The 14,383-nt window shown below is 45.6% G+C and overlaps 3 protein-coding genes across 3 annotated transcripts; 2 read left to right on the top strand and 1 right to left on the bottom strand.

The window, feature by feature from the left end:
- Positions 1-150: 150 nt before the first annotated feature.
- Positions 151-1,309, top strand: BHQ10_002924 (uncharacterized protein; the record flags this gene model as incomplete). The annotated part of the gene is made up of 3 exons (XM_040875123.1): positions 151-198; positions 262-334; positions 393-1,309. 3 exons carry the CDS (start codon positions 151-153, stop codon positions 1,307-1,309), a joined length of 1,038 nt encoding a protein of 345 aa, XP_040731428.1.
- A 7,612-nt stretch (positions 1,310-8,921) lies between these two features.
- On the top strand, positions 8,922-9,831 carry BHQ10_002923 (uncharacterized protein; the record flags this gene model as incomplete). Its single annotated transcript, XM_040875122.1, has 2 exons — positions 8,922-9,144; positions 9,221-9,831. 2 exons carry the CDS (start codon positions 8,922-8,924, stop codon positions 9,829-9,831), a joined length of 834 nt encoding a protein of 277 aa, XP_040731427.1.
- Positions 9,832-10,393: 562 nt separating this feature from the next.
- BHQ10_002922 (uncharacterized protein) lies at positions 10,394-11,836 on the bottom strand (the record flags this gene model as incomplete). Its single annotated transcript, XM_040875121.1, has 1 exon — positions 10,394-11,836. One exon carries the CDS (start codon positions 11,834-11,836, stop codon positions 10,394-10,396), a length of 1,443 nt encoding a protein of 480 aa, XP_040731426.1.
- Between the last annotated feature and the right edge of the window lie 2,547 nt (positions 11,837-14,383).

Raw genomic sequence — 14,383 nt, 5'->3', positions numbered from 1 at the left:
TTACACGTCGGCGAAGTTTTCAATTCCGTAGCTTGAAGTTCTTTCACTAAAATACAATAAAGAAAATTTGTCATCTTCTTGTTTATTCGAGGTCGGACAAAGAACCACGGATAGTCAAAAGCGTTTTTCAATCCGCTCAGTCAAGCCAAGATGGGTTCAAGTCAAAAGAGGAAGAAGGAGAAGCAGAAAGATTTCCAGGTCGGTTCATTATTCCTCTAGATATACATGCTGCCCGGCTGACATATTTTTTTTCTTCTATAGAAACCAAAGCTCAAAGTTGGTAAGGCAAAGGCTAAGCCTGCAAACTTCACAGATACGAGTTTTAAATCGAAAGGTATGTACTTCTTTTTCTATCATTGAAAACTAATTGGACTCCCTATTAACAAACATAGCAATTGTGCTTAATCAACAATCACTCTCCACCAATGCACCAACAACCTCTTCGCAATTCTCGCACCATCTATCTCTCCTATCAAGCAAATCCGACACACAGCGCAAAGAGTCGCTCGCGCATCTCACAACATCGGTGTCATCTCGCCCCGTGGATTCGCCCTTGCCACAGCCTGTGAGCGTGATGATACCAAAACTAGTGCCCTTACTTCTGGACGTCAGTAATAGCGTACGAGCACAGCTTCTGAAGTTTCTCAAAACCCTGCCGACAGCTGATATTGAGGCCCACGCTGCCCAGTTGCTGCCATATATTCGAGCGGGAATGACACATTTAGCAGCAGATATCCGCTCATCGGCAGTTGAAGTTCTCGGATGGTTGGTGGAGACGGCGGGAGGAGAAGTCGTGTCTTGCCCTGGAGGTTGGATCAAGACTTTGAATTGTTTCCTGTCTCTCCTCGGATGGCATACAGAAGAGTCGGCGAAGTGGTCTTCTAATCGAAGTTCATTTGGTAAAGCTGGTAGCGAAGGCCGGCCTATGGTCAAAGCCCTTCATGCCCTTGCTGAATTTCTTCGCGCTGGAATTAGTAGCGTGGAAACGACTGCACAAGGTCAGTCTGTGGCAGGAGCAATTGCAGACCGTGGTGCGGGAGTGGATTTCTTCCCAATTGACCCTTCTGTTCAGCAAAACATGATCCCAGATCGATCCGCGCCTTACGCTTATCTAAATCTCTTTGGCCAACCTCGTGACGCAGAGGGCGAAATGTACGAAAGTCGCGAAGATAGGCTACGAGTTTTTGGTGACATGTTTCGCAAAGCTATTGAGCGTGGTGCGGACAATGCTCGTAAGGAAGGGGGCGAAGTTGGACGTGCTTCAGCGGCAGTATTCAAGGTGCTTCGAGAGACGAGATCGGAGAGCTGAGAGATCTTTTGCACAGCAAGATATTAATAAGACTGCGTTGTCAAAGTTGATATGATACTGGTCGACTGTCCTATGTCTAGCATATATGCCTAGTCATTTGCCACAGGGATATATGCACGAGTCATCAGGAAGGAAACCGGTGTCTATATACGTACGACAACAAAGATTTTGACTCTTAGACAACAAATCAACTTTACCTCAACTACACTTGCTGGATAATGACCGCCTCGTGTCCTTCACACCTCCATTTCAAAGCCCAACCTACGTTCACCTCAGCCGACTCAAGCATATTCGTCAAAGCGCATGCATTAGTAGTCATGTCAGGTTGAAAGTTGACTTTGCGGCTTGGTCACAGGCCTACTTTGTTTCGAATCAATTGCTTGGATAAGTCAATGAGTACATTGCATATTGGCTTTCAGATATCACTTGTTGAGCCTATATGTCTATTATGGGCTGTTACAAGATGGCAATTGTTGCAATGGAGGAATACGACTTGATGCCTACGCTGAATCCACGTGCATGTTTGCCGAGCGCAATGCGTCTTCATCCAAGTTCTTCGGCGAAGCTTTATTAGTCTGTCACACTCTATGCATTGCCAAGTACTACCTGGATGGTGGCCTGGGACGATATTCCGCCGAAAGAGGGTTCAATTTATTGTATAGATTAGTTTTCTTGTGAAGGAGTCATTCAATAATTCGAGTAGCGAGAACACACACAAAGCATGGGTGCCGAAGGACAGAGGCCGGTGGAGATATTTCCAAATGTATTAAATGCATCTAACCGAGCATACATATGAAACATCCCCGGTCAAATCACCTAGCAGTTAAATTCTCTTACCTACTACGTTTCACACTCCGCACTCTCCCGAGGTCCCTGAACGTGTATCAGATAAATCAATAATAAAGATCCCGGGCATCTTAGGTACCTATACTTCCTTAGGCATGGAGTCCACAATATAAGATTGCATCCATGTATATATCCGAGGTATTAATATAGTACGTACTCGATGGAAAACTTTGAAAACAGATGGGAAACGTATGTATGTATGTGAGATAGATGAAACCAGCCAATTAGCCTGAATCGCAATTTAGCGGTCAACGACCACTTGCATGGTTATCAGGTAGGTACGCAAGCTTGTTCGCCGTTTTGACTGCAGTTGGCATAGCTTGCTGCATTTTGTTGAGGCACGTATCATGCATGGCGTTTCTTGTTCGGGTTAGCATTACGTATGCTAAGAGAGGTTGTGTGCGTGGTTGAGGTAAACAGCATACATGATGGTCGTCAGGATTCTATGGACACGAGATGGCATTGCATTTGGCGCGCTACGTATGCATGTAAGACCGCCTGTTTTGTCAAGGTTAGCCCTTGAGAAAGAAAGTGTATGTAGTCAGAAAATGACCGCACAATACAATACGCCCTCCAGCTTTGGTTCCAGCCAATATCTTCATCTAATCACGAGCACGAGGTATGTGTTGTACAATATATACACGCTGCATAGAGGCGTATGTACAGTGTGTCTTCAATTCCAAAACTGACTAGAGTACGCATTCAATTCAGTGGCTGTTGTCAGGCCGGTGTTCCGATGCCGGACTCTCTACGTTTACTAACGCTGCGTGATACTTGTCAATTCCCTATTCAGCATTGGGCAACGGGCATATACACACGTACAAATACCGAGAAGTAAGTCTCGACACAGCCAACAATGTATATCTAGTAGTCTTGGATAGATCAAGTCGTTCTAAACAAATGGTTCGTTTTCACTAGCTTTTGACTTGAGCAACTTACGTATGTATCTCGTGTTGAGCACAATCGTCCAGTGCTAGGCAAGGTAATGCGACACACGACAAAAAAGCTGCGAAGACTGTACAGAGTCACTGTCGTACTTCTACATGGGAGTAGCCCCTCCATGACGTCAAGAGCAAGGAGAGAATAGGGAAACTCCTCCGTCTATAAAGAGGGTGGAAGGATTTACGGCGTTCTCCGTATGTATGTAACGGTGCCTCGTAGCATGATGCTTGAATTCCGATACAAGTTTCAAGATTTAGGCTTGCATGGGTGAAGGGTACGTACGCACTATTGTACCTTAGAGTCCATAAGTATAGCGCGGAGCCTCTTCGAACGCATACGTAGACTCGGTGTAAGGTTTCCACGTAACTTCGGAGTAGATAAGTTACTCTATAACAGAAGGCGGTTAATCCGCTGGCTAGTCATGCAACTAGCTCTGGCCTCTTGTACAGGGAAAATGTTGGCTCGGGTGTTCCGATTCGCCTATAACGGATATCTTATCACATTTATGCTTAGGATTGCCCTTCGCTATTCTTGCTGTGATCGACTGGAATATGATGAATCTGCTGTATAGCTATGTGTAGTTCTCCAACCGAGGTTTTTACGGTGGCGATTTTGACCATTATCGATGGCTGAGACCATGAGGTTGTTGACATGTCGTATTATGCGGTATTGATTAAATCTCACCAAGCTACTACTTAGACCTGTCGACGTGCATAAGTTCGAAATGCCCTATTGAGCTTGCGTGATAGACCCCTGTTCAAGCAGTATAACGTGTAACTAACTTGAACAAAGCAAGAATTTAACTATGTGTCTGTCCCCCGTGAGAAAAGGGGATTCCATACATGGACTTTAAAAGATCGACAACGACCGGATAGTAGCGACCCTGAAAAGTCGCACGGTCTGATCATCTAGTCGGCTAGTTAATTTAATTTTACGCATCCAGCCAACATATGAACCCAACATAAGAGTCCGGTACCGTGGAACTAACCGACAAATATCGTTCAATCTCGATTTATCCCCCATCGACTCCGTTCGTGGTTCCATGGATCTTTTGCACTGCCACGAAAATGAAATTGTATAATTTTAAATTTTTAGTTTATCTGCAGCACGCGTTGGCCCTCCTGCAGTAGAAGGTTTGTTCTAGAGGCGAGCACACCGCGAATCTACATGGAGAAGTACCTACGGACAGGATTTAGGGTTGTATCCACCGGATCCTTGCGGTAGTATAGCAAGCATAGCATGTCAACGTCCTAATCTCAAGTACACAATTACAAAAATCGTAAACAATACTCCGATTCCGTACGGAATAACCGTTCGAAAAAAGTAATAACAGGGTAGTTGATATAGTCAGATTAGTATGTAGTTTACGTATGTGTAGACAAGGTTTAATTTAAGGATCATGTCTTGCTCCACATAGTGTCAGCCCAGTTAGCCTGCTTCACCAGGACCAAAAAGGCAAGTTGAAATTTTTCCATTCTTTTCTTTTTTTTTTCTCAGGCTAGTACAGACTGGTTTTAGGGGAGATAAACTGTCGGGTTTGTTAGCGGGAGTTGATCGGCAGTTTCGCAATAGTGGTCACTACACGTGATATGCCAGGTCTTTCCTTGTAGAGATCGAGACATATCATCTACTCCGTATTGCGGAGCATATCTAGCCTGTAGTTTCATCCCGTAGGCATTGGATAATGGACAATCCTGGGTAACCCAATAATGATGGCAAATTATAGGCTATGAGATGAGGCTATTACTCGATACGGCATGATTGTCGAAGTTGAGCAAGTTATTTACATGTTAGCAAAATGCGAATCACTTGATCACTCCAGCTCGACAATTGCCACCGAGTCGCAAGGACATCCAATACGCTACACAAGCTGGCGAATACTACACCGTACGTATCATCACAGAATCTGATTATGCGCTCTTATCAGGTGGCCAATCTATGTTCGAAGTACTGTATTACGGTGTATCACAGTCTGGGCTAAGAGCACTGATTGGTCGCCCAATGGTTACTTTCATTAACCACGGAGTATATCATCATTGTCATAGCAGAAGTCAGCCAATCACAGTCTCAAGGTCGAATTTGGTTTAAGCTGCCATAACGGGGAAGGCTCGATCGTGAACTATTGTTGCTTTGGTTGGAATTTTTCGTTGTCGACGACTCGACGTAACTGGGTCCCACCACTGCTTACTACTTACGTAGAGAAATGCCGTCATACGTCCTCCATACCGCGGAGGACAGAGTCCAGAGTCAGTACAAAGATCCCTGTTGAAGCCCAGCTGAACTGGTGGTAGTGGCTTTTGCACCATACTTATCTGATACCGGGGACTCCCCGGTAACTTCATGTACCCTACTCCGTAGATGGCAATAAGCATGTCACGGTCATGGCCTCCACGGGTCGGTAGAAGGCGATACTACGGAGATCAGTACTGACCGGCAGTCTGGTAGACACGAGGGGGCATGGTTCTGCCAGTAGCGAACTAGAATATCATCGACGTTGCCCATTTCATCCGAAGTGGTTGTATGACAAAAGGAAGCAAAAAGGAAACCATCTGATGACCTGAGCCCCACTACAGTGTCTCTTATTGGCTCAATTATCTAAAACGGGGAGAATTCTGAAACACGCTTCAGGCTTGGCATATTTATGGTCTAGTCTAATATGGTTAGTCTGAATCGTGGGTTGGTGCTTTAGGGCTTCCATCCTAATTAGGAATAGCTGCAGCGTACTTCCATCCGAGTCTCACTTTTGACTCTCAAATGAGATCCTCATTCGGCGGCCTTGGATCACGTCGAGGGCTCCTACTGTAGCATTCTCGGCTTCCTCTCGAACGGAATCTCTCTGTTGGCTCTGACAATTCCTCTTCCTATTGGACAGACTGTAATGCTCCGAGCATGGATGATCGGTCTCCTTTCTTGAGTTGGTAGTCATTCTCCGGCTATTCTTTATTTTTCTTGTGTTCCATTCAGCCTTGCTCTGCCCCTTTTCTCGTTGCTTGACCCGTTCAATTGCTGACTTCAAAGTGGACATTGGAGGACATTCACTACGTTCATATGCTACCCTCGTATGGAGTTCGTACTCGATCGGGGGACTTCGGATTGGGTAACTCAATGGTAAATGAGACGTATTTGACTTGCAGACGCCATGAGATAAATCGACACAGTCTAACTGGATCAAGTAGATAGTGAAAGGTAAATGTGGCAGCGTGGCTGAACTGGGGTACGTTCTACTCTGTGAGTCCGTATGCAGTGCTCCGTAAGTACCAGAGAATTGACGTCTTCTTCTCCAAACTCAATTAGGCATGCACAAGGAAGGGAAAAATTAAATGCGAAAATTTTTCCACCTTGTCTTGAAATACGACAGAATCAAATTTGCTTGGATCTCTACTGAGTCCCGACTGACACTGGCAGACAGATCTTGGTGACAATGCTTGAATATATAGCTGTACAATTGGGTACCGTTCTCTTCTAGAGAGATCTGTGCGGCTGAAAAGCCATTTTCTCCGAGGTTTTCGATCTAAGTCTCAAACACATGGCCCACGAATCCACGATCATATATGGGACCTTAATAATAAAGGATGACAAGAACGAATCGAGTATTTGGTTCCGGAGCATACCACAAAAGACACACTCCGTAGGTGGCTACACATTGCAGGCCACGCAGCTGGTTGGGCACAAGTGTACATAGACACCCAGGAACGCCCCTTTACGACTCAGGTCACAGCTTGATCTACGTTTTTGTCTCCGGAGTCTATTCCTATCCTCTTGATGGATTGATCGCTATAGTAGCCTTCCATCAGCTTCGAAAATACGACCATTCTTAACGACTGATAAATCTTTCTCGATTCAACAATCCATCGATAGAATGCCGTCATTGAAAGAGCCCAACTTATCTTAGTAACCAAACCGACCCACTATCTGGGTTGAGGACAAGGACAGGTGCTACAACGCGTTCTCCGGAATCTGTAACATACGCTAGCCTACATAAGTGGTAAATCACCCTCCAAGAACGGGGACCAATTTGAGGTAGAATGCAACTCATGGTATCTAATTGGCCTCTTCAGCCCCTGAAGCTTATTTGATCATGTAAAGAACCAATCAATCCCCGTACTATTTAGCGTACAATGACTGGAATTCTATGGGTTTTAGTTGGGTTGTAACGAAAATAGGAGAGAATTAGCTCAAAGCTCCATCTGGAACACACTGAAAACACTGAACAGTCCAAGCCCAGTGTTTCACCCCACGATTAGCTCCCACTTTTTTTTTCCCTTTTTGCTTTTTACATTTTTCTCGACGCCTTCTTCAGAACTTCCACCACCCTACATGCATGTTTTAGATTGAAGTTACTAAGATGTCGTCAATCTCGTTAAGTAACTGTAGTACCTAGTTAATCAACTTAGAGGTGTCTATATATGTAGCACCACACTAAATAGGAGTATCAAGTCGAAAAGCTAACTTAATCTAATATCTACTCCATAAGAAGTATGGGCTTGACTAAACGGTTAGGCCAGGCCAGTCATTCTTCTTCAATCTAACCATAATCATATTCTACTGCTTCCTACATTACTTCCTACACTGCTACGGACACTGCCGAAGTACATACGTACCATACCTATTTTCTTACTAAGTTGCTATCACAAGAAGAAAAAGGAAATTAAATCCTGATTTAAAAAAAGAAAACCACATGGCCTACCTATTTTGACCTGATACTTTTCTTCTTCACACACACAACACACACTCCTTCATAATTGTTTATTCTTTTCTACTTCTTCTACTCGACGTACCTGTGCTCTCCTCCCTTTCATCTCTTCCTTCTTTCCTTTTGCTTGTTCTCCACTATTCCTCTTTACTTTTCTTTTTCTCTATACCCTACAAACCATATTCTAAAATAAATTCTTTGTTATTGCCTTTGCGCCTGGAGGAATCAAAGGAAGATTTCGGGAAAGAGCGAAAAGAGGCATCATTTAATCTACCTGGATTAGATTAGCGCATTGCCTATCGGATCTGAGGCTTGAGCGGTTCATTCTTCTCATCGGAAAATAGAAACGCCCGACTTGCTGCTGCTATTTTCAATACATATTATATACTGGGGCACCACGGTGGTCTGTTTTCCCTGCGCAGAAGAAAAAGAAAGGAATTCGCTGTTGCGACTGGGAATACCAGACTGCTCTTCTCTACTCGTCAATACAAATTGAATCAGTTCAGATGACGTCGGTCTGCGATTATTCAATTTTGACTATATATAATTTTTAATTTTGTCTGGATACAGCTGGACAGGAAAGAAAACGACCACAGATCTTCCGGAAGGTCTGCGACGAAAGAACGTACCTGGAGGGACGAAATCACCTACCTAATCCACATGTGTTTATGAGATCCAGCAGCGTTATCTTCAAAAGGAGTTGAACAGTTGGAATTTAACTTAATTGGAAGAGGCATGCATTCGGTGGTGGTCGAAACAGTGTGCCCAGTACCAAACCCTACGAACCTCCTCATCATGGAACCTTTAGGCGCATCAGGCGCAGACAAGAAGCGCAACAAGCTTGGATATCATCGGACATCAGTCGCATGTGGTCAGTTTTTCCCTATTCAGTTTCTGCTTTGGATACAGTCTGGAATGCGACGCGCGCATACGTTGAGAGACGTCCTTTCTAACATGAGGTTTTTCGGGACAGTACACTGCCGGCGACGCAAGATCCGATGTCTAGTAGCAGCAGACGATAGTCAGGGACGGTGTGAGAACTGTATTCGACTCAGAAAAGAATGCCAATTCTACCCTGTAGATCAACAACCACCAACAGATCGAAAATCATCGAGGCCGGGAGGTATGAAAATGGAGACCCCCTCTTCATCAGCAGACCCTTCAATAGCTTCATCTTCTCCGCCACCAACCGGTTTGGGAGGTGGAATGGATCCTAGCGATGTATATCAGTACCAGCAGCTTTCTTTACATTCGGCGGCGACAACACCGGAAATGGCGGCGACAGGTTTTCATCCTTCGGCTGGGTTTTCGGTGGCTTCAATGGGCGGATTCGCAAATGGTACTACTTCACCAGGTTGGCAACCTTTTTTCTGCGGATTATGCAGAGCAGTTGCTATTCTGTACTATAATGTGCTAACTTGAGAATGCAGTAGAGGGTGTTGCGCATCCAGAACTTGTACCTAGCCAAACTATCGATCCGAATGCGACATACAACATGGGAAACCCATCACCAGTGATGTGGACGCAAGGCCAAATGTTAGCAGCACCACCACCACATGCTCAACAGATACCACATCATCCCCAAATGCTGAGCCCGGCCGCCGCCGCGACACCTTACACAATACGACCCGACGGATCGATATGGCCTGCACCGCCTCAACGCTCCATGACCACAATCCCCTCGCAGCCAGAAATGTATCATCCTCACCCTCACCAGCACGCCATGTTCGCGACACCGCAGGCAGTACCACCGCCAGAATTGAAACGAAGCATGACCAGTCCGGCGGCAGCTCCTCCCGGTCGTGCTCAGCTCTCTCCTTTACACAGCCCAGTATCAACACAGATACCGATCAATTACTCGGGTCAACCGATCCAATATCAGCATCACGCGCCTCCTCCTGCTCAATCGCAGCCTTATCCCCAGCAATGGAATCCTGGTATGAATACCATACCGATGGCAGACGGTACTTATAGGACCATATATGCACCACCCGAACATTATCAGATGACTGGCCAACAACATCCGGCGACAGGGCCATAGTTATGTTTCTCCTTCATAAAACCTCTTTTTGTCTCTATTTCATCTGCTATATCCCCTTTTTGCTGGCAATATATCAATACCATCATTCATATAGAAGTTTGTTCTTAACGCCTTGTTCTCTCGTTTTCCGTGATGCTCAAATATTTCAACGCCCTATTTCTCCCTCTCGTCTCATCTTCCTCATTATCATGTCCTTTCATGCCCTATCATTTGATTTTTGACGACTGAATCCGGTCTACTCTGGGGGATTTCTGGAAAGGTCGGGGTTAATCCTCATTCGTTTATTGATTCATCATTATCATACCATATACACCTTTGTGATACATTTTTAGCGACGGGGGCGTTTCAGCGATTTTGGACATTTTTCTCATTTATCATTGGTCCTTACATACACTACATTATACCTTATATAATATCGTTTTTGAGACCGGAACTATCGTTATCAACACTACATAGCATCTGCAGATGTCAAGTGGTCCGATTTTTGTCTCGTGGCATGTCAGGATTGATTCTTGTCAAGTGCAACCCTAACTCAAAGAATCGACTACCAAGATGATGACGATCAATTTTCGCCAGTATGATAAATCTGACTATATCCCTTCAAAGACTGCTCCTTCAAAACCTCCCAATCTCTACCCTGAAACCTCCCAGGATCCAAGTCTCGAACAGCATCATCCAGGTTTCCTCTTTCCTCATTGTGATTTTCGCGATCAACTAATCCAGCAACAAATTTAGCCACACCAGCTGCATGCGTAACCCATACAGCCGCACACAGGAACAGCCCCTTTCGCTCATCCACCTTTCCAGCTAACGGTAAATTGTCAGGCGTCATTGCAAAAAGACCATTGAACTTCGTCTCCGGCATTGCACTCAACCCTCCCGCCATCGGCGAGTCCTTCTTGCCACCTTCGAGAGTGGCTAGAATCGGCAAGAGKGTTTTTGCTCTCTCCAAGGCAGCGTTGAATACCTCATCCTGCCAAGGCCCAATAGCGACGTGGTCGTTCGGCTCACAGCACATAGCTGGACCATGGTCGTAGGTCCCGACGCCGTAAAAGGGTCCATGGTCGCGGGCATAAACTTGATGTTCTGGGTAGCGGATCCAGGGGCTTGGTTTGTCGTTTAGTCTTGGGGAGAGAGGTGATTTTCGATTGGCGTTTGGTGAGGACGATGACGATAAAGGCGATCCCAAGGGAGAGCGCAATGATGCTGAGCGAGGGGATGAGATGCTTTTCGTTGAAGCGTCGTCGTCGTTTGAACGGTCGTGTTTGATGTACATGTATGGATGCGCAACGGGAATGATGGGGATGGGGATATCCAGCTCTGCGCAGAGGTCTTGTGTCCATATCCCGGTTKCTAGGATCAGCGTGTCTGTTTCGACAACTCTCTTGATCTTGATCCTTGTCGCACGCTGGTCGTCGATTCCTTCTGCTTTTTTGTCCTCTACAACCTCTTCAACTTCCACACCAACCACTTCCCCAATTTCACCATATCTGATACCACCAACAACTCCCTCCACAAATTCAACTCCCTTCCTCCTCGCCTCTTGCTGATAAAAAGACGTTATAACAGTCGCATTCGCAACCCCATCCGTCGCAAAATACAGCGCAGCTTGTATATCGTCCTGTCTGACCAAATCCGGCGCCAAACCCGCCGCCTGCGCGGGCGTAATCATACTCGCCGGTAAACCTCTCTGAACAGCCATGTCGCATCTAGCCTGCAATCTCGAAACCGCTTCTTGCGTTGCGACAGCTTCAATTCCACCAAGTAATTCGAATCCATTGGGAATTTTGGCGTATTCGGTCACGCTGTCGATCGCGAGGCGAGTAAGAGTGGAGGATTCGTTGAATTGGCCTATGTAGCCTGGTGCGTGGGCTGTTGAGCCTTGGAGGGGGGATAGGGAGTGGTCTATCAAGATTATTTTACGGCGAGAGGATGAGGACGAGAGGAAGTGGGCGAGAGCAGAGCCGACGATGCCGGCGCCGACTATGACTGTTGTTGAGGACATGGTCTCTAAACTTGAGTATTTTTTGAAGGTGTAGACTGTAATTCTGAGGAGGAGTCCACTCCCATCAATCTATACTTCGAGCCATCGTTGAAGATGACAATGAGAGATCAATCAGTCCAGCGCACAGCCTTCTGTACCCCATTATTCCCTCAACCCGTATCGAATCAAGTGAGACACCCGTTGACATTGCTACTCTCGCAGTCAATAAATTGATAGCAAAAACAGCTTGGCATGTATATCGACATCATGAGCGATATCACCAGACCAGTCGGGAGACGCGGGGTAAGCTCAGCCGGCGTGTATGTATGTCATGTAGCAAGGCGGATGTAAGTGGAGCAGATTTCGGAGTCGGACAACATATACTTGTCCTAGGGCGTCTATTCTTGATTGATAAGTGAGGCATTAAGTGGCCATTCAGGACTTGATAAGACAGCGATATGGATGTTTTGTCTGTCCGTCTGACTGACCGTCAGCCGTTAGGAGTTAGAAAGACCGTTGAAGCTTTGAGCCGGTGATGGACTGTAGATCAATCACAAAGTGTGTATCCGTGACCAAATCGACGATCCTTCCCAGCTGGAAAAGGGTTCCGAAAGGTTCTATAAAAAAAATCTACCGTTTCCCTGAGCAGCGAGTAGGTAGATATTTGTATGCCTGGAGCTCCGAAGAACTAACAAGGTCCTGACCTACCTGATAAAGAATCTCGATCCAAGACACATTTATTGCATCAGATAGATAAGAGACATTAAATAAAGAACTGTTATCTCTCCACGTACCTTTCTTTTCTTCTCAATTCAAGCTGAAGACCCCACAGCAAATCATGCAAGCCCTAACGATCTACTTTATCCACTCGCTCGCTACCTACTACTGCTTGCAACGAGTCGATCAAACCGAATTCTTCATTCTTATCTTCCTTTCAGCGCACAGTCCAATGTCCTTCCTGAAAGCATAAATGATGTTTCTACTCAGGTTCGTTGTGGAATCAATCGGCAATATTCGCAATAGCTAGAGCTATCTTACTAAAGAGCCGATAACACGCTATCAAAGCTCACCATCACGCAAGGGGCTATGTTAGTAGTACAAATGATAACCAGTACTACGTAGATAGCTACATAGATAGATACGTAGTATGTGCAAAACCTCCTTCCTATTTCACTACATGCCTGTGTAGATACTAGCCAGCAACAAATTAAGTAACAATTGTTATCTCCTCGACCAAGAAGACTAGGCATAGCTATCTAAATCGCTATCTCGACTGCCTGAAGATAAAACCACAAAAAGCAAAACCAAAGGGGGGCCGAACCACACATATCTGCGTGATAATGATCTATCTGACGTGCTCGATTTCGTGATGATTGATAAACTATCGAAAATTTTCGGAATAGTCAGCTCTGATTTGTTGCTAGGTGTTTTTGCTTATCTAAAACGCTGCACATCACCCCAACTAAGCTACGTATCTATCTAGTATTTGTCGTTGGGCTTGTTTTATCTTGCTTGTTGCACATAAGTACACTAGGTTATAAATCCAGGAAGTTCCTGTTCCATTCCACTTTTTCATGTTTTGTGAAAATTCGACCACGCCCTTCTCTTCGCGGACGACCGATATACGAAACCCTAACCCTACCGCTATCACATCACGTGATTCTTTGCTGCACCCTAACCCTACATTCATACTCGACAGACCGATCAACTTGAAGGATCATACAGGAAAGACAACAAAGCAAGGAGGTCATGCGATATAAACTTCACATATCGACAATCACTTACCGCCCTAATGAATCTTCGAACTGATCGGCTCTCAAACCTACGTATGTGCCGCCGGTCGCCGAACCTTTTCCTTGAAGAATTCAGTCGATGAATGAATGGGATGGATTTGAACGGAGACATCGCCGGCTTACCCAATCGGGCGATTGCATTGCAACCAAACCAACACAGACAGCGCACTGTGAAATCAGTKCTTGCCTTACTCTACTTTTATGTGGCGGCGGCGATGACGCTGATTTGTTCCTTTTAAGTCTGGGGTGGTTGGTCAAGAGGGATATGACTATGTGCTGCGTACTCTGACTCGCTGAACAGGAACTACGTATGTACTAACGGGGCAAGATTACGTCGATCCGTTCATTCGTCGTCAATCCAGTGAAGTTGATGTATCAACGACGAGGATATATGGAGGAAAACGCGGGAGCCGATTGGAATAACTATCGACGAATTTATCCGACGCATGCAATACTGCTCGCCTGACTATTACCCTTGATGACCGTTATGACTATCAATGTACCGACCGAACGGGAATACGAGCGAAAGTCAAGACTGCCGTCTGATTATGGAGTATGGAAACAAGTGGCGACGAACACGGCTGGGGGCCCCACACACGAGACACATTCCTTATGCGGTATCCTCGATCGTGATCATATTCAACGAACAGGTGAACGGGCATATCGAGGAGGAAGATGAACACGCGATGCGATTCCAAGACAAAATAGACGAACAATACACCAGCTGGCAAGTTGGCGACACCTCGAGAAATGCAATGGATTTTGGGACGGTCGA

The sequence above is a fragment of the Talaromyces amestolkiae genome (genome assembly GCF_001896365.1).
Source record: "Talaromyces amestolkiae strain CIB chromosome Unknown scaffold4.1, whole genome shotgun sequence".
Taxonomy (NCBI): Eukaryota; Fungi; Ascomycota; class Eurotiomycetes; order Eurotiales; family Trichocomaceae; genus Talaromyces; species Talaromyces amestolkiae.
The sequence above is the reverse complement of the archived record's forward strand: the minus strand, read 5'-3'. Positions and strand labels throughout refer to the sequence as shown.